Source organism: Choloepus didactylus, chromosome 1 (genome assembly GCF_015220235.1).
Source record: "Choloepus didactylus isolate mChoDid1 chromosome 1, mChoDid1.pri, whole genome shotgun sequence".
Classification (NCBI taxonomy): Eukaryota; Metazoa; Chordata; class Mammalia; order Pilosa; family Megalonychidae; genus Choloepus; species Choloepus didactylus.
The window spans coordinates 144702793-144728950 of record NC_051307.1 but is presented as its reverse complement, the minus strand read 5'-3'; the positions used below and the strand labels follow the sequence as shown (position 1 = coordinate 144728950).

Sequence of the window (26158 nt, the reverse complement as noted above, 5' to 3'; positions counted from 1 at the left end):
CTCTTTTTTTCAAACTTAGCCATTTCACAAATTGTTAACTATCTTGTCAATATTCAAGTTAAGTATCTGATCAGTGTTCAAATTAAATGTCTGAACAGTGTTTGAATTTTTAATAATTACAGTTATAACTTTAAACTCAGGATCCAAACAAGGCTCCACATATTGTAATTGATTGATATATCTTTTTTCTTTTATCCGTAGTTTCCTTCTCCATCTTTTTTTCTTCCTCCTTGTAATTTATTGTTTGAGAAACAAAATTGAGAAATGAGGTTGTCTTCTATATGTACCCACAGCTTGAGTTTTACTGTTCTATCTCATGGTGTAATTTAACATGTACATCTGTCCTCTAAATTGCTAGTTGGATCTAGAGTTGATCAGCTTCAGGTTAGCTTCAGGGTGAGGGCAGGACTACATCATAGGTGATATTTAATTGTTTTATCAAGAAGCTTGTATTATGTCTAAATAAATTGAATTTTGTGGGGTTGACTGGCGTTAATGTTCAATGCCTAGATCCATTATTTCATCAGTGGTTGCCAATTAGTGATATTCTAATTTCTTTTTCTTTCCTTTGTCCTCATTTATTAGCTAGACTACTTCTATAAAGAGAAATTACCCCATCTGTTATTTGGTTGCCTAGTGGTACATGGTATATAGTAAAGGCAGGAAAAATATTCTTTGCCTAATTTATCAGTTTTAAAATAATAGTTTCTTTTTCTAGCATCTCCTTTGCAGCCAGTTTTCCCCTCAGTCCTTAAGAACCCATGTATTTAAACATATGTGATATTTCAATCCGTTGCAATTATTATTTTAATTGATGCTCAAATTGTCCTTTTCTTGACCAATATTCTTGAATGATTTCTTTGCTATACAGTAAGATAAGATGTAAGATGTTCTAGAATCATCTTGCATATTTCCTCCTATACACTTAGAATCAGCCAGTTCTCCAAGAAACTCTGGTTCCTTTTAGTAGAAAATGATTTTTAGGCACTACAATCTGGATTCTAGGATTTTCATTGCTACAGAGTTGATCATTGTTTCTGGGCCTTTTTTTTTTTCAATGGTATAATAATCATGAATTCATACTGATAACTTCCATTTAAATTAAAGACAAGATTTCTACTTAACCTTTTTTTTATGTCTGTATTGCCTTCCTCTGATACCAAGAATCTTGTTTTTCTGGGATACCAGGAAAGATAGTTTGAAAATATTACATTCACATTAGTATTCATTTGCTTTCTTCCACATTATCCTCATAATATTCTCACAGTAGCAATACCATCACTACTTACAATAGCATGATTACTGAAAATAATTTAAAGAAAAAAAGTTTGCAGTTCCTTTTTTCCTTAAGAGTATTCCATTAGTGATTGTGCACTTTTACATATATTAAAGTAGATTAGGAATTGGTGACTTTGTTCATATGTACCAAAGATGGCATATAGGCTGATTTTGAACATTATCCAAACAATAAGTATAGCCGTGCACTTCTTTTTTCTGCTTTCAAGACTCACTCCTGCTGCACTGTTTTTGGGTTAGCTTGCTTTCCTGTCTTACTCTCTTTAAAACATTCCAAAAGAAGGGGTCCCACTGCTAGTACCTACTATGTGCATGCACTGTGCTCTTAAAAAAGTAAGCGATGTAATCCCATTACTTGTCCAAGGTCACACAACTAGAAAATAACTGAGTAGGAATTCAAGCCTAGTCTGTCTTACTTCTGGCCCATACTTTTTCCACTATGTTGCTCTTCCTTACCTACATGAAACTACATTGAGCAGTATTAAAGTATAGCTATATTAACCTTTTATAATGCATTCAGAGTACTCCTATTAGCTGAACTCCTATTAGCTGTCTCTGCCATCATCGTAACAGCATTTGTTTTTTTTTTTAGGTACGATGGCAAATAAATTGCATTTACAAAAAATTAATGATTTTGTGTTATCACCTGGACCCCAACCATACAAGGTAATTGTTTTGTTTTTGCTTGTTCATGAGGCCTATTACGTGTTTAAACCTTTTCCTAGTTTTTGATGACTATAAAAACATGTCCATTTTAGTTTATATGCTTAAAAAATTAAATAATGATTTATATCTATATCTTAGGTGGCTGTTTATGTTCCAGGAAGTAAAGGTGCACCTTCATTTGTTAGATTATATCAGTATCCCAATTTTGGTGGACCTCATGCAGCTTTAGCCAACAAAAGTTTCTTTAAGGCTGATAAGGTTACAATGCTATGGAATAAAAAAGGTATGATAAATATATTTTATCCTTGATTCTGTTTATCAAGTGTTAATTTAGACTTATATTCCTGTGTGAATAGAAAAATAAGAGTACCAATGCTTATCTAACGGAAATTTAGATGTGCCCTTATGTTTTTAATATTTTTCTTATCACCATTAGGTTAATTTGTATTTTAAATCTAATTAAAGTTTTTAATGTTTTAGCTACTGCAGTGTTGGTAATAGCTAGTACAGATGTTGACAAGACAGGCGCTTCCTACTATGGGGAACAAACACTGCATTACATTGCAACAAATGGAGAAAGTGCTGTAGTACAATTACGTAAGTATTCCAGAAGTTTTCCTTTGATAAAAAATACTATACCATAAATGTAATCTAATTTTCTTTGATCAAGTAATTAAAACTCACATATTTTAATAACTTTTAGGTTAAAAATTCCTCTTAATTAAGGAACTTAAAATCGTCCCTAAACATACATTATTTTGACACAATCTAATTAGTTGAGTTATTCCACCATTTCAGTAGGGTAATCCCATTTAGTAGCTCTTTTGGGATTTATTTAATTATGGCAGCAAGTTGATCTAGTGAATTGAATACTGTCTTACAGTTGTGAATCATACCTGAGAATGTTACAATTTTGTTGTTTTAATGAGCTAAATTAACTATAAATTAATAGTTCTTAAATTCTGACATCTCCCTAATTTTTTCATTTTGAATTGAACATGTAAATGTAAGGTAATCTTCCTTACAAAAAACTATGCATTTCCATTGAAGTCAGAAACGAAACAAGGATGGCTCCGCTTCCATTATTATTCAGAAATATGTAGGACCTATGAGAAGAAAACTTTAGAAGGCCTCTGAATGAGGGGCAAACTATGTCCTTTAATAGAAATACTTTATTTTTAAAACATGTCATTTCTCTCCAAATTAATCTAAAAATTAAATTAAAATGCCAGTTGGTTTTTTAAATTAGATAAAGCTGGTTCTTAAAGTTGATAATGAAAAATAAACATGCAAGGATATTTTGGAAAGTTTTGGAAAAGAGCAGGGCAAAGGTAGTTCTGATACTACCAGATATTAAAACATAAGGCAATTGTAATTAAGACAGCTTTGTTCTGGCTTATAGATGGGTAAATGAGTGGAACATATAATAAAGTCAGCCTTTGAATCAATGGGGAAAATAGTAATCATTCAATATATATTTTGGGCACAACTGGCTGTATTTGGAACAAATATTTTCTCTGCCCCTTCATCAAATAAATTCCAAATGAGCCAAAAAATTACACATAAATTATAGAAGAACTAGAAGAAAATATGGCAGAAATTTTTTCTAATCTTGGTGGAAAAGACTTTCTAAACAAGATCTAGAAGTCATAAGAGAAAAGAATAATAGATTTGGATATATAAAAATTAGAGATTTCTACACTGGGGGAAGAAAAGAATCCGTAAGATATGAAAAGTAAACAAAAAAATTAAGGAAAATATTTTCTAAGACAAGGGAAGTGAATTTTGATATATCAAGTAAATCAAGAGCAAGACCAATAATTGAAAAAAATTAATGATACAGTAAAAATCAGTCCACAGAAAAAGAAATGAAATTACTTATAAATATATTAAAAGGTGCCTAACTCAGAATTAAAGAAATAGAAATGAAAATGAAGTGCACTTTTTCACTTAATAGGTTGGCAGGGATAAAAATATGGTACTATGCAGTGAAGGTGAGCACACAGGGAAACCTGCACTATAAAAAACTGTTGCTAGCAGAGTATCCCTGAAAACCTGAAAGAAAACCCAGGGCTCTATCTAAGACTCTATAAAAAGTTTTACTTATTAAGTTTATTTACCAGAAACTTAAAACCTCCAGATTGTCCCTATGCCAGATAAGCCCTGAAACTTGGAGGTACCAGTCTCCACCAGAACATCAACCAGTTGCATTCTTCTACCCCATAATGTTGATACCCCTTTTCAACAAGAAGAAGTTAGAATGATCATTGCCCAAATATCTCTGGAGACTGAGAAAATGAACAAATGAGAGGGAGGAGTTGTAACAGAGAAGTTAGGATTTCACAAGTGGTTATGACTACTGAATCATTATAAAGATATTTCTTTTTAGTTTTTAGTATATTGGAACAGCCAGAAGGAAATACCTGAAATTGTGGAACTGTAACCCATACTATACTTTGAACTTTGCTCTGTAACTACCTGTTAAACTATATTTTGAAAGTTACCACTTTTTTGTACATATGTTACATTTCACAATAAAAAATGCTAAAAAAAACACAAAAAAAATTGTTGCTAAAACTTCTTTGGAGAGCATTTTGGTGGTTTATTACCAAACAAATGTATATGCCCTTTCCCTAACAGTTTCATACCTACAGATATATTTCGGTACACTCGCACAGTGGGGAATATACAGCAAGGTTTGTAATGGAATTCAGTACAACTGAAAAGAGAATGAGGTCAGTCTTAATGTGCTTATGTGGAAAAATCTCCAAGATATAGTATTAAATGAAATAACAGAGGTCCAGAACTGTATATTTAGTGTATGTGTATGTTTGAGAGATACCCTTTGGTTCAAAAAAAATTCTGAAAGGATATGCAAGAAATATAACAGAGAGTTGCCACTGTGTAGAGGGACTTATTTTTGTGGCATGTCTTTTTATGTAGTTTGTATTTTTATTACCATGTGCCTATATTACCTTTTCCAATAGAAACTAGTTTGTTATTAATAATAATAGCTTATGTTTCTGTGAGCCTACATTGCCAAAAGTGTTTAAAAGAAATTGAGATTCAGTAGCAGTTCTTAAATAAATTTATGATTATACATTAATCCCTAAAATATATCATGTAAGAATATTTTAATTTTAACATGTCTTGAAATTTGGGTTTTTTTTTTACTATTTGACATGATTATGAGTTACTATATGTTTATATCTTGTTATAATAAATATAATTGTGTAATTCTTTATTACTAATTTGGGTTTTATATTCTGTTTCTAGCAAAAAATGGTCCCATTTATGATGTAGTTTGGAACTCTAGTTCCACTGAGTTTTGTGCTGTTTATGGTTTTATGCCTGCCAAAGCGACAGTTTTCAACTTGAAATGTGATCCTGTGTTTGATTTTGGAACTGGTCCTCGTAATGCAGCCTTCTATAGCCCTCATGGACATATATTAGTGCTAGCTGGATTTGGAAATCTGAGGGGACAAATGGAAGTGTGGGATGTTAAAAACTACAAACTTATTTCTAAACCAGTGGCCTCTGATTCTACATATTTTGCTTGGTGCCCAGATGGTGAGCATATTTTGACTGCCACGTGTGCTCCTAGGTTACGAGTTAATAATGGGTACAAAATTTGGCATTATACTGGCTCTATCTTGCACAAATACAATGTGCCAACAAATGCAGAAATTTGGCAGGTTTCTTGGCAGCCATTTTTGGATGGAATATTTCCGGCAAAAGCAATAACTTACCAAGCAGTTCCAAGTGAAGTACCCAGTGAGGAACCTAAAGTTACAACAGCTTATAGACCCCCAGCTTTAAGAAATAAACCAATCACCAATTCCAAACTGGTAAGTAAAACTTTACTACTTTGGTAGGAAAAGATTTTTCCAGTGTGTGGAATTCTCTTGACTATTTAATCATGTTCTTGTGTTACTTAGTACCTCCTATGATGAAAATAAAAACTGTAGGGCAGAAATCATCTAGGACCTACTGCTGAAGATCTTGAACAGCTCATATTATTTAGTTGAAAAAGTAGTTAATGTTAATTAACATTTAATAACAATGCAAATTTAAATAATATCTCTGGGAGAAATAACTGAGTGTGACATATCAGCTTTGTTGATCAGGGACTCAAATTCAGATGCCTGTCAGGCTAGGCAGGTGAGGCTATATAGAGGGTAGGAAAGATTAGTGAATGAGAGAGCCCCGTGTCCTATTTAAAGAGCTTCCATAGGAGATTTTAGGCCCACTTTGCCAGAATGTTTGATTTTTCAAGATGAAACAAATTTGGATGCTTATATTGGATTTCTAATTGAAGTCTAGACTCTTTTTCAGCTTTTTAAACAGTTGCTCTGTGTGCTAATACTGATGTTCATATCTGCCGAACTCTAGCTCTGAGCCTCAGGTGTCACATAGATACCCAAACTTCCAGAGACTGACCAGGTCATACACAAAGGGATCAGCATCTCAGAATCTGGAGAAAGCCATTACAACTTAGGAATAGATTTGACTGCTGTAAGGGCTTAGAATCTAGGAACCATTACAATGAGTGTTTCCCTGATAAGCTGTGCTCTAAGATTCAGTTCTGAGTTTACACATTGTAGTCAGTCCATATTGGTGAGGCATTACAGTGTTTGCCATTGTTTCTGGCGTACTTCACTCAAAATGCTGTTTACAGGATCCATTCACCTGTTTTGTGTCTCACAGATTCACTCCTTTTTGCAGTTGCTCAATATTCCATTGTAGGCATACACCACAGTTCATTCTGTTCCTCAGTCAGTGTATCCTTAGGCCACCTCCACCCATTGCAAATGATGAAACTGCCTCCATAAACACCAGTGTGCAAATGTCCACCCATGTCCCTGCTCTCAGATCTTCCAAGCATATACCCCATAATAAGGTTGCAGCACCTTATGGCACCCACATATTTAGCTTCTTGAGGAACCATAGTTTTTTATAAGTAGAAATTCATATATAAATTGTACTTAAGTATTTCCTGGCTTTCTAAAAATCCTCCATTTTTGCAAGGTGTTCATCAAAACAGTACCATGATAATTGTTATACTTAGGAAATAAATTTTATTAACAGGAATAATCTTCTAAATTTTGCAGTTTCTGTGAACGCTGGAAAAGCTCCTAATCCACAATAGTCATGTAAATGTTTTGTCTAAAATAAAAGTCTGTCAGTGGCCACATGATGCTCTTAAGTGGAAGAGACTAAATCATCCTTTTTTTTCCTTGCACATTTTTAATGGATTTATTATTTTTAGAAGTGCTCATAACAAAAACTTTTAGCTAAAGCAAGATACTATAGAAGAGTCCACTATTGAAAGAATTTTGGATTTTATATGTAAAACAAATGCTCAGTCAATATTGTGTATCTTACCTAATGTGGTTTGCAACAGGGATATAAAAGAAGTAAAAGAGTCTTGTACTCCAAATGTGTCTGTTGTTCAAATGTGGGTTTTCCTATATTTGTTTAAAGTAGGGTATATATATACACCTTTGATGACCTAAAATAACTAATGTAGCTCCTAAGGTAAGGCCACTTTATGGTTTCTTATTTATTCCTCTGTAACTTAAATGTTTGAGCCTTTCTCATTTCCTTATAGGACTTATAAATAAAATATAGATTTGAGACCTAGTTCTCAAGAAACTTCATGGAGAGCTGGTACCTTTAATGTGCATTGAGATGTTTGTTACCATGATAATAGCAATGTGGAGAGAAACCAATAAGTAGATGAATCTGATAAGAAGTTGTAGTATCATCACTTTTGCTGTAGGTTGCCTGAAGCTACTCTGGCAATATCTTGAACCTCTAATTCACCCTCTTTCTGTTTTGGAATGTAGTTGATATATGGTTATATAAATCTCTGGTGATCGAAATGGTTATCTTCATTGTATAGTCTGATAAGCCATAAGTTTTTTTGAAGGTCTCATCCTTATGTTAAGCCCAGATTTATAAATAGGCAGTTACTCACTCCTTTCTTTCTATTTGACTTATTTTCTTAAAGTGAATTTTAATTTTTTTTTTTGTTTGCTTTTGGTTTGAATCTTCCATGTCTGATTTTGCAAGTAAAGATTTAGCAGGTAATACTTTGTGCAAAGAAAATAAGCAAGGCACTTTGGTTTCTGTTGGCATTAGTCAGATCCAAAAAGAAGTTGGAGAAGTTGTTGTTGGTGTCTAATTTCCTAAGAATCGTGTTTCAGTAGTAGTACTAAAAAAATTCCTTTCTTTAAACAAAACCAGTGGAAGTGAAGTCTACTAACTCTTATGTAATTGAAAGATAAATGTAAATTTATACAAAGAACCTAATTAAATCCATCCTGACATTTGGAGTATGCCACCACTAATAAAAGTTCGGAAACATTCTTTGCTGGAGATCTTAAATAAATTTAGTAAAAGTTTATTCCGTAGTAGCAAAAATTATATAATTTTTCTATATGTTTTCAAGAACTTGTATTACATTTCAAAATCACTTAATTTCTATTTTTCCGTAGCATGAGGATGAACCACCTCAGAATATGAAGCCACAACCAGGAAATGATAAGCCATTATCAAAAACAGCCCTTAAAAATCAAAGGAAGCATGAAGCCAAGAAAGCTGCAAAGCAGGTATTTAGGATACTAATCTCTTCAAACAAACAAAAAAAAAGGCCAGTTTCATTAGCTTTATGCTGTAAAGTTTAAAGAACTGTGGTCCTAAAGACTTGATTGTTATGTTGTAAAATGTAGTTGGAGTTAGACTTCAATAGCCAGAATATCTTTTATATTTGCCCATAAATTTCTAAGTAACCATTTAGCATTATATGTGGGTGAGGAAACTGGACCTGACCTTAAAACCGGAAAGTCTAATGGAATTTATATATTATGTTACTTACTGAAGACCTTTTTGGTGAGCATTGTACGAAATGGTGTAGTTCACTTTCTTTAAAGCATGTATTTATCAAAAGAGGCTGGAAATTACCTGATTATAAAGCCAGTTTGTCACCCAGTTTTTTATTACTAGATGAGATTATTATGCTGGGAGTCAATACTAGAAGTATCCAAACAATGGAATTACTCTAAAATAATTATTTATTTGATTATGCTGCTGAAAAACTGTGCAAGTTTAGTCACTGACAGATTCTGACAGTCATATATTCTGATAGTATATGGCTCATGTGTATATATTGATAGTATATGGTTCATGGTGATGGTGTGATCAGCTGTACTAAGATGATCTGGTTGGTGATATCATGCTGTCCACATTTTTGAGAGTCAAACATTGTGGGATAGATTTTTCATAGCTGATTGCTGTGTTACCAATGCATTCTTGCTCGTAATGTTTTAATTTTGATAGTTCTGAGTTGCTTAGTGTTTGGTAGGCAATTGCTATTTTAAGGCCTATAATTGTATTTTCTAACCATATTCTGCTATAATTTGGGATTTTAAAAAAATTCTTGTGCTTTTTTGTAGTTAATATATTTCATCTCCAGAAATATTATTAAATAGGTCAGGTCTAGGTCATTTTAAGTAAAATGATCCAGGTATTAGATTTAACAATCTCATTTGCTTCGATACCAACTTAATTTCAATAGAATGGACAAAGTGTGTTCCTATACCCCTACTGTGTCCCCCCCACTGTTATGTAGTTCTTGGTAAAAATTACATGCTGACACACTGTGAGTCCACAACCATTGAGTTATTATTATATTATTTGCATTTGCCTTTTAGATATTATAGGAAGAGAAGAGTAGAGCTGCTAACCAAAAAATACAGTAGTTCTGGCATTTATATTTTCCCATGTCTTTACCCTCAGTGGAGAGCTTTATATCTTCATTCAGCTTCAGTTAATTGTCCTTTTTTTTCAAACTGCAGAACTCTCTAGCAGCTTGTGGAGGGCTGGTCTAGTGGTGGTGATTTCCCTCAGCTTTTGTTTATCTGGGAATGTCTTAATCTCTCCCTCATTTTTGAAAGACAGTTTTATCAGATACAGAATTCTTGGGTGGCTTTATCATTTATTTATTTATCTATCTATCTATTTATTTATTTATTATTATTTGCTTTCAGCACTTGAATTATTCATCCCACTGCCTTCTTGCCTCCATGATTTTTGATGGGAAATTGGCACTTAATCTTATTGAACCTCCTTTGTGTGTGACATGTTGCTTCCCTCTTGCAGCTGTCAGAATTCTATCTTTGGCATTCAGCAGTTTGATTATGTTGCTGTGTGGGTCTGTTTGGGTTTATCCTGTTTGGAGTTTGTTGAGCATCTTAGATGTGTATATTAATGTCTTTAATTACATTTGGGGAGTTTTCAGCCATTATTTCTTTGAATATTCTCTCCACCCCTTCTCTTTCTAGGACTCCCCGAATGTGTATATTGGTGTGCTTGATGTGTCCCACAGATTCCTTAGGCTCTGTTCACTTTTAGTCATTCTTTTTACTTTCTTCTCAAATGGAATGATTTCAATTGTCTTATCTTCAAGTTTTCTGATCCTTCTTCTTCCCCTCTAGGGTATTTAATGATTTTCATCTCTTTTGATATTCTCTTTGTAGTTCATCTATTGTTTTTATGATTTTCCATTATTCTGTGTCCATGTTTTCCTTTAGCTTTTTAAGCATACTTAGGACCATTATAAAAATCTTTATCTGTAATGTCCTAGGTCTGGTCCTCCTTACTTATGGTTTTCTAATGCTTTAGTCTTTTCCTTTGCCTGAGCCATCACTTCCTGTTTCTTTGTATGTTTTGTAATCTTGTTGACATTTTAATATTTTAATGTGTTATCACTGGAATTTAACTCTAACATACCTGCTCCTTAAGCTTGTATCCAGCTAGTGTTATGAGAGCTTTCCTTGATTGCCAGGAGCTAATAAAAAAAGGAGGAAAAAAATAAAACACCTTCCCCATCTTTGTAGATTTACCTGTGCAGGTGCTCTCCTTTAGTGCTTATTCATACAAAGAGTTTAGAGAATAGCTCCAGTCCAAAGCCTAGAAGCTTCTCTGATCCCTTCTGCACATGCATCTTATCTTGAGCATGTGTGTGTGACCCTAGGAATCCCCCCTACCCCATTTACATAATTAAAAATGTTTCCTTTCCTTAGGAAATAGTTCCCTTGCATTCCCAGGCACTAAGTCCTACAATCAGCAATCCCTTGCCCCAGGCAGCATGACCAGACTGCTCTCCCATGGTATTCTGTAGGAGAACTCTCTGAGCTGCTTTCTACACTCAGGGCAATTTCTGGGACTGCTGTCCTCCCCGGAGAGATTTGGCCAGATATACATGGTCCCAGCATGTGTGCAAGGATTACTCTGCTCCCTCTAGAATCAGGACCAGGGGTCTGCACTGGGAGTGGGGCTGGCTCCACGCCTACAAGCCAGTGAGAGAGGGGGCAGGGGACAGCCAGGAGACCATAAGACTCTACCACTTTTAAAGTAACCTTTTTCTTGATTCGGTGCTTGCCCTGTTACTATTAACTGTTTTCTGGGATTTTGAGAAAGGTGTTTGTACCATTTCTTGCTGGTTGTTCAATGCTTCTGTGGGGGGTACAGAGCCCTGAAGCATCTCACTCTTCCATCTTGCTCAGGATCGAGCCATTTCATTTTTTTTTATTTGTCATTTCTTTATATTATTAATACTGTATTTTTATTATATTATTTTAACTCTAAATTCTAGATCTAGCAAAGTTCTTATAACAATTGTATAGTAAAAACCTTGTGGGTATCTCAAAGTTATTATATTGTGATTTTCTTTTTATTAAACTGTATTTTATCTACTTGTCTATTATGGGAATATGTGGCATTACTTCATGAGAACTTCAGTTTGGATCCTTTCTCTATATAAAATGTACCGTAAAGGATACAGTAACATATTTGGTATCTGCATTTCATACAAAGGCTTTGTTGGTTGAAATACTTTAATGTTCTCATTTTAGAAAATTGCTTATTTTAAACAATTTCCTACAGGAGGCAAGAAATGACAATCCAGATTTGGCACCTACTCCTGCCCCACAGAGCATACCGCGAAATACTGTCTCTCAGTCAACTTCTGGAGACCCTGAGATAGACAAAAAAATCAAGAACCTAAAGAAGGTGAGAGACTTAAATGAAAAACAAATGTGTTTTTCTAAGAAGGTCATCCTTGGTATTTACAGACAGGCATCTAAGAAATTTGTAGCAATTTTCATTGTTGCTTTCTCACTAGAAATATTGTAATTTAGGATTGGCATGGATTTTAGTTCTTTTCACAAATGTCTATAGGCTGTTAGTCTTTTTATTTTTATTATTTTTTTTTAATTCAGTTTTATTGAAATATATTCACAAACCATACAGTCATCTATGGTATACAATCAACTGTTCACAGGATGATCATATAGTTATGCGTTCATCACCACAATCTATTTCTGAACATTTTCCTTACATCAGAAAGAATCAGAATAAGAATAAAAAATAAAAGTGAAAAGAGAATACCCAAACCATCCCCCCATCCCACCCTATTTGTCATTTAGTTTTTACTCCCATTTTTCTACTGATTTTTTTTCAATTTTTTAACTTTGTTTATCAAAAAATTAAAAACAAACAGGCAAACAACAAGCAAAAAAACCCCACAACATTTCAAACAAAGCAATGGATTAAGGAAAACAAATAACCTAAAATAACTACTTTGCTTCCAATATGTTCCTACCATACCCCAAGAAAATTAATAAACCATGTCCAAACAGAGGAGTAAGAAAAACAAATAATCTAAAATAGCTACATTGCTTCCAACATGTTCCTACCATACCCCAAGAAAATTAACAACCCCTAAGAAAACAAAGGAATAAGAGAAAAAAAAAACCTAAAATAACTCTATTGCTTCCAACATGATCTTACTATATCCAATAAAGTTTACAAACCATAATCATTCCTGAGCATTCCCATAACATTGAGATTACCCTCCATAGTTTATCTGTTCTTATTAGATTATCATTCCCCCTCCACTAATTGGTATCTCTAGGTCCCCTACATTCTACAGTATAAAACATTGTACATTTTTCACAGAATTCACATTAGTGGTAACATACAATATCTCTCTTTTTGTGCCTGGCTTATTGTTAGTCTTTTTATTACTGATTTTTGGGTTAATAAGAACGTGCATTTCTATAGAGGTATCCTGAAACTTCTAAAACCAATATTTCACTAGACACCTGTGAAATAGGCAGGAAGAGATAATTATCCCAGTTTTAAAGTTGAAAAACAGACAAAATGAAGTTTCTTAACTTGTCAAATTGCAATTAGTGTTTGATGATGACCCTAGGAATAAAACCAGGTCTCTAGAGCCCTTCCTGTCTCTTCCTGTCTTCCTGCCAGGAGCTGTGTACATTGTGAGGTTTCTTTTAATGTCAAAAACATAATCTAGGTACAAGAGGTACTGAAATAAATGGTGAAATTGGTGATAATATTATAATATGATATAACATTAATGAAAAGATTGTGAAATCCCATGTTCTAAATATTTCCAATTTTACATTTAACTTTAAAATATAGTTTACCCTATCATTTTAACAGACCATTCTTGACACAAATGTAAGATAATTGATTCTTTTTATTCAGGTTTCACATTCATATGATTGAGTTGTTAATAAGAAAATATGCATTCTAAAATGGCAATTTTTTTCTTCCTCTTAACTCATAGTATATTTGATGTTTACAGAAACTGAAAGCAATTGAACAATTGAAAGAACAAGCAGCAACTGGAAAACAGTTAGAAAAAAATCAGGTATTTTCTGCATTTTTAATTTGGGTCCACAGTCACCATTATCCCCCCCCTCCCTTTTATTATAAGCAATTGTTTAATCTGATAAGGCAGTGAATAGATTTTAAAACTTCTTTGAAAACAATATGCTGTATAAAAATGTTTTAACTCTTAAACAGTACAGGATATGGGAAGAAATGATATGGATCATGGTGAATTAGACAGTTGCCCTTCCTAAGAAGCATACTGTTACTGCTGCTGAAAATAAAGGCAATTTCTTACATTAGACATATAGAGGGTTCTCTTCTTTGCTGTATCTCAGGTTACACTGCTCTGTTTGTCACTTTCCCTCTTCTCCTAAGTACTTTTTAGCCCAAATGTTGGATGGAAAAAATCACTGAACCCAAAGGGATGCAGTAAGACAGCTTTTGCCCTTTACCCCTTTGATTCATACCAGATAAATTAGAATTTTGTTTAATCTGTATTTTTTAAGCTGTGTTCACCAATGGATCTTATAGTATCAGAAATGTTTTCTCCCTTGTTTCTTTGGTTATAGATCCAAAAACATTGAATTAATTGATTTTATTTCATTTCCTATTTAATAATTTTCTTGTTTTAAATTTTTCTAGCTGGAGAAAATTCAAAAAGAGAAATCCCTTCTGCAAGAGTTGGAAGAATTGGAATTGGGTATTTAAAGAGTCACAGAAAACAAGTTGGTTACCAAAAATCGGTGCAAACACGTCTTATGTTAAACGCATTGGTGTACATGGAGTATCCATGTACTCAAATGTTCACCTGTGATTTTAACCATTTATCCAAGACTCTGCATATGTGTGAAAATATTTAATAATGTCTGTTAAATTGAATTCTTCTATCTGTTAATACATGATTTAGAAAAGAGACTCATGAATTTTTAAGCTAAGCTTGACATATTGAAAGATAAATGTCATTCTTTTTTAGTGGGAAACAGTATTTACCATATAAATGAATAAAGACATCTTAAATATAACCATTTTTGGCTTTATTATAAATCCAAATTAAGAAGACCTTTATTAATTTACCTGGTAGGTTTGGGAAATATTTCATTTGAGTATACAATACTGCTTTCTTGATCCTAAAACATTATCATATTGTCCAAACTCTTAAGAAAAGCCTTAAAAATCAGACTTATTAAATATATTAAATTGTTTATATTTTTTGTAGTATTTGAAGTAAAGTTTTTCTAATTAGCTCTGAAGTAAATATAGACTTTAAAATTAGGAAATAGTAAAACATTTAATTTTGATATTTTAAATAATAAACACAGTGATTTAAGGGTGAGGTGAATATTTTCCAGATAATGAACTGTGCTTATTTTGCTGTAATCAAGTCTTGATTATTTTGCTTGGTCCTTCTTATGATGAAAAAAGATAATCTAAGACTTCAACTATCAAGGCTAATATAAATTTGATTTTGGAGTCTGTTATAATTAAATTTTTAAGAACTTTTTATTTTGAAATAATTTCTGACTTACTTGCAAAAATAGCACAAAACCCCCATCCAGATATCAAGATCCACTTTTTAACATGTTGGTACATTTGCCATATCATTCTATCTATCCATCTATCTATGTATCTGTCCTATCAATTTATCTGTCTTATAATTAATTTTTTTACATCAGGTTAACATTTGAAATTATTTTTATTTCATTTGTATTGATATCGGTGTTCATTTTCCAGGGCCAGCTAGTTAAAATGCTAATACCTAAACTGATAAGTGAAAGAAAAGAACCCAGAAGCACCTTGAGAGAACCACATACAGATAACAGTTGATCAAGATCCCAAAGCTTCTGCTTAGATTTGGTAAAGACCTAAAATGCATTAAAATCTAAATAGTACGTTAAATGTTTGTTTGGTGTGTGTGTGCGTACTCACATGTACTTATAATTGATTTTTAAAGTATTTATCTCAAGGTAGTGCCATTTGTTCTTTTTTTTAGTCAGATTTTTTTTAATTGCTTCTGAGTGATTGATCCTACCAAAATTCTTAAACTCATTTTTTTAGAATTGTCTTGAATCCATTTGTTTCCTAAGAAGTGTTTTAGTTCTTAGGCACAGATCAATATAAAAATCATTGAGGTGTTCTTTGACTGCATATTTTATATGCTTTTTATTTTAAACACATCCTCTGGGGATATGACTAAGGTGATGAAAGTCTGCTTGGAAATGAAATTTAAAATACATTGCTGTATTCATTATAAAGGAAAATCTGTAAATCCTGGATTCTCATAAAGACCTCCCTTCCTTAGTCAACTCAGAGATATTATGCATCTATCATAAGACATCTCTAGAGATGTTATAAGTTTGAGGTTTGAGGAGAGGCACTTCAGTAGACACAAAGGCTCTTCCTACCTTACCTTAGTTAACTATTCTTCCCAGTGAGGGAAGAAAAAAAGGAGCAAAACCCAAGTCTAACCCTAAGAAAAGGAATTATCCTCTTAGAAAAGAAATAGATATAGTATTTATGTAAAATCTTGCATATGTATATTCTTACATAAGGTAATACTGAATATTTTCAAAACAATACTATTTTCTATGGGTACATGTAAGTATATAAACATATGGAAAAATGTCCAGTAAGAGTACACACAAAGCTGACCACATTGACCACTAGGGTGGGGGGAATGAAAAGAGATGTTAACTTTATTGGCAATGTTTAATTTTTTTATATATATAAAGGAAAATACAGTTTTGTACAATTTAAAAATTACAGTTCATTGAAACGACTTCAGAATAAGAACTTTGTTTTCTTCCAGTCTAATATTAAGACTGCCATATACCTCTGATATCTGAGATAAGAGCTCATTATTAGGGAAATGGGTAGAATTCATTTAGTCTTTGTTATATATCACCTAATATATGAGGCAAGATGAGACAGAGACATATGTCTGGAAAAATGTTTCTAATCTATTTTTTTGCTTATGAATTTTGACAAGTAGATTTGGAAAATGGATATCTGCTTTCTTCTCATATAAAATACATAGTAGGTTTGGCTTGTGCCTTTTATCCTGGCATATTACCTAATTCAAAAACAAAACTGAGTTTGATTCCTGTTTCACATACTCATTGGTCACTTACATTTTTCTTTTAATCAATGGGTACCTGTATGATTTTTATATAACAATATGTATAGCAATAAGATTTGTAACTTAGACTTAATCATAGATTAAATCATCCAGAGCCTACTTAAAGATTGCCTTGATATCTTTGATTTGCCAGACATCCTTTTGATGATTTTGAACAATAAGGAATAATAAATAGGACTAGAATTTTCAATGTCTGTAGTTTTAAGTGTGACGTTATACTAATAGTTTATAGTTAACTACACGTGTGATATTGAAATATCAGAAAGAGGAGCCTGTTTGGCAGGTTTTTTCTTTTTCCCTTTCCTCCCTCCCTCATCTCCCTACTCTCTTCCCAAGAAAAGATGCAATGAACAACCTTATATAACTCATATTTGTTGAGCATTTGCCATGAGCCAGACATCTAAGTGCATTAAATTATTTAATTCTCATAACAACTCTGATATTATTTTTGTAATCTATTTTATAAATGAAGGAGCTAAAGCCATTGCATTAAGAAATTTGCCAACATCACAAAGCTAGGAGGTAGGATTTGAACCCAGGTAATCTGATGCCAGAGCCTAGGCATCTTAGGACACTCTGTGGCACAGTGACATATTGCTTCTATAGCCTTCAGTGATACATGCTTGTGTACTTAGTGTTTCTGAAGGATAGATGTTATAGATGATTATTGGCCCATAGACTGCACATTTAAATTGTCATAGGTATTACCAAATTGGCCTCTTTCAAGATTTATCCTTCCACCAATTGAAAGGTTCCCATATCCTTGTTAGTATTGGATGCTGTAAGGTTTTTATTTCTGCCATATTGAGAATGGGAAAATGATACTTTTTGTTATTTTTATTTATGTTTCTTCATTTGAGATAAATTATATACTTTTTAACATTTGACAGTTATTTACATTTCTTTAGTGAATTGTTTTTCCTTTTCCTTAACCCATTTTTCTATTTGGTTGTTTAGTTCTTGTCTTACTAATTTGTAAGATTGTCCCATGTGGTAACCCATAAAATCCTCTTTTAGAAAAGAATTTTAAAAGTTTAAAAAAAATACAATTTTAAAAAAAATTTAAGCAGTACAAAACGGCATACAATAAAAAATGCCTCTTACCTCTGTAATAGTGGTAACAATTATTACCAGTTTGCGTATCTTTCTAAAGATAGAAGTATGTGTATTTAAGTATACATATATATACATACTTTCAAAACAACAAATAGTAGTCTGTTATACACATTGTTTTGTACTCTTTTCCCTTTAACATGTTTTGGAGATCAGTCCGTATCAGTATATTGTCCTTTATATATAAAACACTTCATACTGGTGCAGTGGGGAAGTAAGGTAATTTAACCAGCCCCACACTGATGTATATTTAGGTTTGAAACATCAGTTAAATAAACAAAAACAAAAAGAAGTAAAGATGTTAAACTATGTTTTAGGATTAATTTAAATGTTTTGGGAAATTGAATTAGTACCTTGGATGCTCAGTTTGACTGGCGGTCAGTTTTGCAGTGTATTTTTTTGAGTTAATGAGATACTAGAAAGAATAGCTGGGGAGAGTAAGAGTATTCAAGTGCGATTTCAAAGCAGTTCTTGGGTTCATACACCTTTGTAAATACTGTCTGTGCTGGTTTGGATATATTATGTCCCCCAAAGCCATATTCTTTAAATGCAACCTTGTGGGGACAGATTGATTAATCTTTTTGATTAGTGTGTGACCTCTTGATTGAATGTTTCCATGGAGATTTGGTCTCACCCATTCAGTGTGGGTCTTGGTCAGTTTACTGGAGTCCTTTAAAAAGAGCTGACATAGGCCCAGATGCTGCTGACGCTTTGAGATGCTAGCCCAGAGTTTGCTCCAGAGAAGCTGAGAGGACAAAACACCCCAAGAGCAGCTGAGAGAGACCTTTTGAGAGAGGCTTGGGAGCTGACAAGAGATGCTCAGAGATGTTTGGAGTTGCGGACAGGCAGCTATTTGGAGATGCCAAGCTAAGGACGCACAGCAGCTGAGAGTGGAGCTGAAACACAACCCGGGACCAGCAGACGCTAGCCATGTGCCTTCCCAGCTGACAGGTTTTCTGGATGCCATCAGCCATTCTTCAGAGAAGGTATCCTATTGTTGATGCCTTAGTTTAGACACTTTTTTGGCCTTAGGACTGTAACTTTGTAACCAAATAAACCCCCTTTATAACAGCCAATACATTTCTGGTATTTTGCATAATGGCAGCATTAGCAAAACAGAACACTAATCAAAGCAGTACAAACTGGCAATAATTTATGAGTAAAAAAATGAGAAGAATGTTGGTGACATCGTTGCTCTTCAAGTGCTTTATTTCATTCTGGAAAGAAAGAGGAATAGTGGAATAAGTCAATACTAGTTCTGAGTCATCCTCTCTACCATCCTCTAAATCCATAAAATCAAAAGAGATTTAGAAGGAATAACCTTCACCCTAGTTTTTGTTTTGTTTTGTTTTTTGTTTTTTAAGTTACCTGGATCAATTCACTGATTGTTTATTGGGAACTGTGCAATGTACAACCGAAATACAATATATAATTTAGAAATATCCAGTTATTTGTAGATCTGAGATTGGTTCATTAAATAAGTTGAAGATAATTAAGTGTTCAAGATCTGGTACCAAAAGAGGTGGTCAAAAGTAATAATAAACACAAAATTCAAAGTATACTGCTATGAAAATATGGATGATACTAGTGTGGTCACCAGTATTTCTTGTTCTTATCTCCTGGCATTTGGGAGAATTATACTTCCCCATCTCCTTGAAGTTAGGCATGGCTATGTGACTTGCTTCAACCAGTGAAATGTCAGGGGGAAGTAAGGTGTGTCATTTCTAAGCAATAGCATGTAAAAGCCAGTGCATGATTCATCTTGCCTCTTGCCCTGCTGTAGTGAATCATGAAGTCTGGAGTTGAAATGACATTGTCATAACATGGTGGGTCTCTGTTCTGGTTTGCTAAAGCTGCCATTATGCAAAATACCAGAAATGGATTGGCTTTTATAAAGGGGATTTATTTGGTTATAAAGTTATAGTCTGAAGGCCATTGTTCTAGTTTGCTAATGCTGCCGGAATGCAAAACACCAGAAATGGTGTTTTATAAAGGGGTTCTATTTGGTTACACAGTTACAGTCTTAAGGCCATAAAGTGTCCAAGGTAACACATCAACAATCTGGTACCTACACTGGAGGATGGCCAGTGGTGTCCAGAAAACCTCTGTTAGCTGGGAACGCACATGGCTGGCGTCTGCTCCAAAGTTCTGGTTTCAAACTGGCTTTCTCGAGGCAATGGTCAAGATGGCGGCATAGAGAGGAGTGGAAGACTGTTAGTTCCCCTGGAACAATTCATAAACAACAGAAAAACTACTACAAATGTGGAATAACTGCGGGGAGACAAACATGACTGTCCACTCATCATACACCAACCTGAATTGGGAGGAATGCCCCGGATCACAGCATAAAATCTGTAAGTAAAAACTGCGGACCTGTGCCGAGAGCTGAGAGCCCCTCCCTCACAGAAGCCTTGCAGTGCTAGAGAACAGAACTCTCTGAACAAGCAAGTGTACCTCAGCCCAGCTCCACCTGGGGTTTTAATGTTAACTGCTCAATACAGACAGCGAATCCCTGACAAGCAGGCAGAGGCTTTTGGTGACGGCTGACCTTGGGAGAGACAGGGGATGTATCTGTCTCAGGATGGGGAGCCCAGAGGATCGGGTGCTATCTCTGGCTGAAGGGTGAATCTGGGAGCTTTCTGTCCCTTTCTCTCTCTGTCAGCCTGGGCAACTTAGTAGAGAAAGCCTCAGCCATTTTCAGCTCGCAGCTCTTTGCAATAGAGAAAGCCTCAGCCATTTTTAAATGGCAGCACTCTAACCAGCAGAGTCAGAGAAACAGAATCTTCTTATATGCAAATGACCTCTCTGGAGGGGTTATTGCTTCCCAAGAGGAAAGGGAGGGGTTTGGCTCTACTACTTGCCTTACATTCGTAACCAGACCCCAGAGCCTGGGGGAGGAGAGCCGCAGGCCACACCCCCTTACACCAGCCCATGACAGGCTGACAGGCACCACCTGCTGGGCAGAAAAGCACAGGGTGTGTCAATCCTCTAAGAAAAACCATCAGGGAAACCAGACTGAATATTTCCTCCTCCTGTGACCTGAGCTTGTTCTTGTCTGGGAACACCTGATTGCAGTGGCCTGGGAGGTCAGATGCCTAGACAACAGAAAACAACCTACACAAAGAAAAACGGAGTTATGGCCCAGTCAAAGGAACAAACTTACACTTCAACTGAGATACAGGAATTTAAACACCTAATGCTAAATCAATTCAAAAAGTTTAGAGAAGATATGGCAAAAGAGATAAAGGCTATAAAGAAAACACTGGGCATACGTAAGTCAGAAATCAAAAGTTCAAAAAAACAACTAGCAGAATCCATGGAAATGAAAGGCACGGCACAAGAGACGAAAGACACAATGGAAACATATAACAGCAGATCTCAAGAGGCAGAAGAAAATACTCGGGAACTGGAGAACAAAACACCTGAAAGCCTACACGCAAAGGAGCAGATGGAGAAAAGAATGAAAAATATGAGCAATGTCTCCGGGAACTTAAGGACAAAACAAAATACAAGAATGTGCGTATCATAGGTGTCCCAAAAGGAGAAGACAAGGGAAAATGGGCAGAAGCAATAATAGAAGAAATGATCAATGAAAATTTCCCATCTCTATGAAAGACACAAAATTACAGATCGAAGAAGCGCAGTGTACTCCAAACAGAATAGATCTGAATAGGCCTATGCCAAGACACTTAATAATCAGATTATCAAACGTCAAAGAGAGAATCCTGAAAGCAGCAAGAGAAAAGCAATTCGTCACATACAAAGGAAGCTTGATAAGACTATGTGCAGATTTCTCAGTAGAAACCATGGAGGCAAGAAGGAAGTGGTGTGATATATTTAAGATACTGAAAGAGGAAAACCACACCAAGAGTCCTATATCCAGCAAAACTGTCCTTCAGATATGAGGGAGAGCTCAAAATATTTTCCGATAGACAGACAATGAGAGACTTTATGAACAAGACACCCACCCTACAGGAAATACTAAAGGGAGCACTACAGAGTGATAGGGGAAGACAGGAGTGAGAGGATTGGAACACAATTTGGGGAGATGATAGCACATTGAACAAAGATAACTATGAATATGGTTAAGAGAGGAGGGTTGGGAGCATGTGGGACACCAGAAGAAAGGAGGAAAGATAAAGACTGGGACTGTGTAACTTGGTGAAATCTAGAGTGTTCAACAATTGTGATAAAATGTGTAGGTATGTTCTTTCATGAGGGAGAACAAGCAAATGTCAACCTTGCAAGGTGTTAAAAATGGGGAGGCATTGGGGGAGGGATGCAATCAACATAAACTAGAAACTGTAATTAACAGAATCATTTGTATTATGCTTCCTTTAATGTAGCAAAGGCACTATACCAAGGTAAATGCAGATGGCGGGGAGGAGAGGGGTGTGAGACACTAGACATTGGTGGTGTTGTCTGACTCTTTATTCTACTTTGATTTAAGGTTATCTTTCCTTTTGCTGCTTCCTAGCTGTCATTTTCTTTCTTTCTTTTTTCTTTTTCTTTTGCCTCTGCCTGCTTGGACTCTCCCTCCTGCCTTGTGAAAGAAATGTAGATGCCCTTATATAGATAGTGGTGAGGGTGGTGAACACATATATATGTGACTGTACAGGGAACCATCAATTGTTTACTTAGGATGGAATGTATGGCATGTGAACAAAAACGTCTTAAGAAAAAAAAAATTTGATGACAAAACCTTGAGGGCAATATACTGAGTGAAATAAGCCAGACACATAAGGATAGATATTGCAGGGTCTCACTTATAGGAACTATTTATAATATGTAAACTCATAGACATGAAATATAAGGTACCAAGATACAGAATGAAGCTAAAGAATGGGGAGCGATTGCTTAGTGTGAGCAGAATGTTCAACTAGGATGAACTTAAATGTTTGGAAATGAACAGAGGTGTTGGTAGCAAGATGTGAGAATAACTAACAGTGCTGAATGGTGCATGAATGAGGTGGAAAGGGGAAGCTCAGAGTCATATATGTCACCAGAAGGAAAGTTGGAGTTCAAAAGATGGGAATGTATAAAACTGAATCCTCTGGTGGGCAATGTCCATGATTAACTGTACAAATATTAGCAATCTCTTCCATGAACCAGAACAAATGTATGACAGTACAACTAGAAGTTAATAATAGAGAGGCATATATATATAGGGAAAAATATATACCTATTGCAAATAAAAAAAAAAAATGGCTTTCTCCCAGGACATTCCTCTCTAGGCTTGAACCCCTCAAAAATGTCACTCTTAGTAGCTCTTGGGGTGTTTGTCCTCTCTTAGCTTCTCTGGAGCAAGAGTCTGCTTTCAACAGCCATCTTCAAACTGTCTGTCATCTATAGCTACTCTCTCAGCTTCTATGCATTCTTCAAAGTGTCCCTCTTGGCTGTAGCAAACTTGCTCCTTCTGTTTGAGCTTATATAGTGCTCTAGTAAACTAATCAAGGCCCATGCTGAATGGGTGGGGCCACACCTCCATGAAACTATCTAATCAGAGTCATCACCCACAGTTGGGTGGGTCACATCTCCAAGGAAACACTCAAATAATTACAGTCTAATCAACATTCATACATCTGCCCACACAAGATTACGTCAAAGATAATGGTGTTTTGGAGGACATAGTACATTCAAACTGGCACAGCCATGAAAATGTCCAAACTAAGGCATCAACACAGGTATACCTTCACTGAAGGCAGGCCAGTGGCATCTGGAAAACCTCTATTAGCTAGAAAGTCACAGGCATGTGGCTGGCATCTGCTCCAGGGTTCTGATTTCAAAATGGCTTTCTCCCAGGACATTCCTCTCTAGGCATCTGGAGGTGTCCTCTTAGTTTCTCCCAGGCAAACTCTGGACTAGCAAAAGTCTACTTTCAGTGGCGGTCTCCAACATGTCTCTCTTGGCTGAGCAGCAAAATGTCAGTCTCAGCTGTTCTGAGGTCCTTCTGTTTGTGAGTTCTTTTATAGGAGTCCAGTGATTAAATCAAGACCCACCATGAATGGGTGGGTCCATATCTCCTGGAAATAATCCAGTCAAACATTTCACTCACAGTTTATTGAGTCACAGCTCCATGGAAGCACTTAAAGGATCCCAACCTAATCAACACTAATACGTCTGCCCCCACAAGATTGGATTAAAGAATATGCTTTTTGGGGGACATAATACATCCAAACCAGCACAGTCTCTAAGGGACTAGGATGAGCCAAGTCCCCCTGCTGACTCATGTTGAACTTATAGCATGAATTGTATTTTTGGTTTTGTTTTGTTTTGTTTTTACTTTTTTAAAAAAATTTAAACAGTTTTATTCCCATATCATGCAACCCATCCTCAGTGTACAATCAATAGGTTTTGGTATAATCACATAATTATGCATTAACTACCACAGTCAATGTGAGACCATTCTCATTTCTTCTGAAAAAACAAACAAAAAGCAAATAAAATCCCATACTCCTTATTATCCCCCATTACTAACATTTAGCTTTGGTATAGTGCTTTGTTACAATTACTGAAAAAATATTACAATGTTACTGTTAACTATAGACCTTAATTTCCATTAATTGTATTTTTTTCCATATACCATCTTATTATTAATACCTTGTAATAATGATGTACATCTGTTCTAGTTCATGTAAGAACTCTTACATTTGTACAATTAACCACCATCATTATCCACTGTAGGTTTTGCTAAGTTATACGGTCCTGATTTTTATCCTCTAGCTTTCCTTTTGGTGATACACATGACCCTAGCCTTCGTCTTTCAACCATACTCACACCCTGCTTTGTTAATTACAATTAGACAGTTTTGTGCTACTATCATATGGTATTGTGCTATTCAGTTCCAAACATTTAGAATCAACCTCATTAAACATTTTGTACTCCTTAAGCATCAGTTGACCATCTTGCCCTCTTTCTATTTCCTGGTAACCTATGCTCTTGGTTTTAATGCTCAGATTTTGCTCGTTCTAGTTAGTTCACATTAGTGAGACCATATAGTATTTGTCCTTTTGTTTGTGGCTTATTTCATTCAACATAATGTCCTCAAGGTTCATCCATGTTGTTGCATACATCTTGACTTTATTCCATCTTACAGTTCCATAATATTCCATCATATGTATATACCAAAGTTTGTTTATCCACTCATCACTTGATAGACATTTGAGCTGTTTCCATCTCCTAGAAATCATGAATAATGCTGCTATAAACATTAGTGGGCATATGTCTATTTGTGTCCCTGCTTTTCATTTCTTCCAAGTATATAGCTAGTAATGGGATTGTGGGATCATATGGCAGTTGTATAGTTAGCTTCCTGAGGAACCACCACACTGCCTTCCAGAGCAGCTGCACCATTCTACATTCCCACCGAAAGTGGGTAAGTGTACCTAATTTCTCTACATCCTTCTAGCACTTGTAGTTTTTTTTTATAATGGCCATTCCAATAGGTGTGAAATGGTATCTCATTGTGGTTTTGAATTGCATTTCCCTAATAGCTAGTGAAGTTGAGCATCTTTTCATATGCTTTTGAGCAATTTCCATTTCTTCTTTGGAAAAGTATCTATTCATGTCTTTTGCCCATTTTTTAATTGGGTTTTTTGTCTTTTTGTTGTTGAGTTGTAGGGTTTCTTTATATATTCTGGATGTTAAACCCTTATCAGATGTGTGGTTTCTGAATATTTTCTCCCATTGAGTAGGCTGCCTTTTTACTTTCTTGACAAAGTCCTTTGGTGCACAAAAGTATTCAATTTTGAGGCAATCCTGTTTATCTATTTCTTCTTTCATTGCTTGTGCTTTGGATATAAGGTCTAGGAAACTACCTCCTATCATAAGAACTTTAAGATATTTCTTTATATTTTCTTCTAAGACTTTTGTGGTCTTAATTCTAATGTTTAGGTCTTTGATCCATTTTGAGTTAATTTTTGTATAAGGTGTGAGATAGGGATCCTCTTTCATTCTTAGGGATATGGATATTTATTAAAGCACTATTTATTAAAGAAGCTGTTCTGTTCCAGTTGAGTGGATTTGGCCACTTTGTCAAAAATCACTTTGCCATATATGAGAGGGTCTATTTCTGAACTGTCAACTCAATTGCATGTGTTGGTATATCTATCCTTATGTAAGTACCATGCTGTTTTGACCACTGTAGCTTTGTAATATGCTTTAAAGTCAGGAAGAGTGAGTCCTCCAACTTCATTTTTCTTTCTTAAGATGATTGTGCCAGTTTGGATGTATTATGTCCCCCAA

The 26158-nt window shown here is 34.9% G+C and overlaps 1 protein-coding gene across 2 annotated transcripts in view; it reads left to right on the top strand.

Moving 5' to 3' along the window:
* EIF2A (eukaryotic translation initiation factor 2A) overlaps window positions 1-14687 on the top strand; it is a 49732-nt gene extending 35045 nt beyond the window's left edge. For both annotated transcript variants that reach the window (XM_037842753.1, XM_037842763.1), the window contains 8 exons: window positions 1889-1962; window positions 2101-2245; window positions 2443-2559; window positions 5239-5810; window positions 8463-8576; window positions 11911-12036; window positions 13637-13702; window positions 14308-14687. In XM_037842753.1, the coding sequence (XP_037698681.1) occupies window positions 1889-1962; window positions 2101-2245; window positions 2443-2559; window positions 5239-5810; window positions 8463-8576; window positions 11911-12036; window positions 13637-13702; window positions 14308-14373 (1280 nt within the window). In that variant the 3' untranslated portion in view covers window positions 14374-14687. The remainder of the gene's footprint in view (window positions 1-1888; window positions 1963-2100; window positions 2246-2442; window positions 2560-5238; window positions 5811-8462; window positions 8577-11910; window positions 12037-13636; window positions 13703-14307) is intronic.
* The last annotated feature ends 11471 nt before the right edge of the window (window positions 14688-26158 follow it).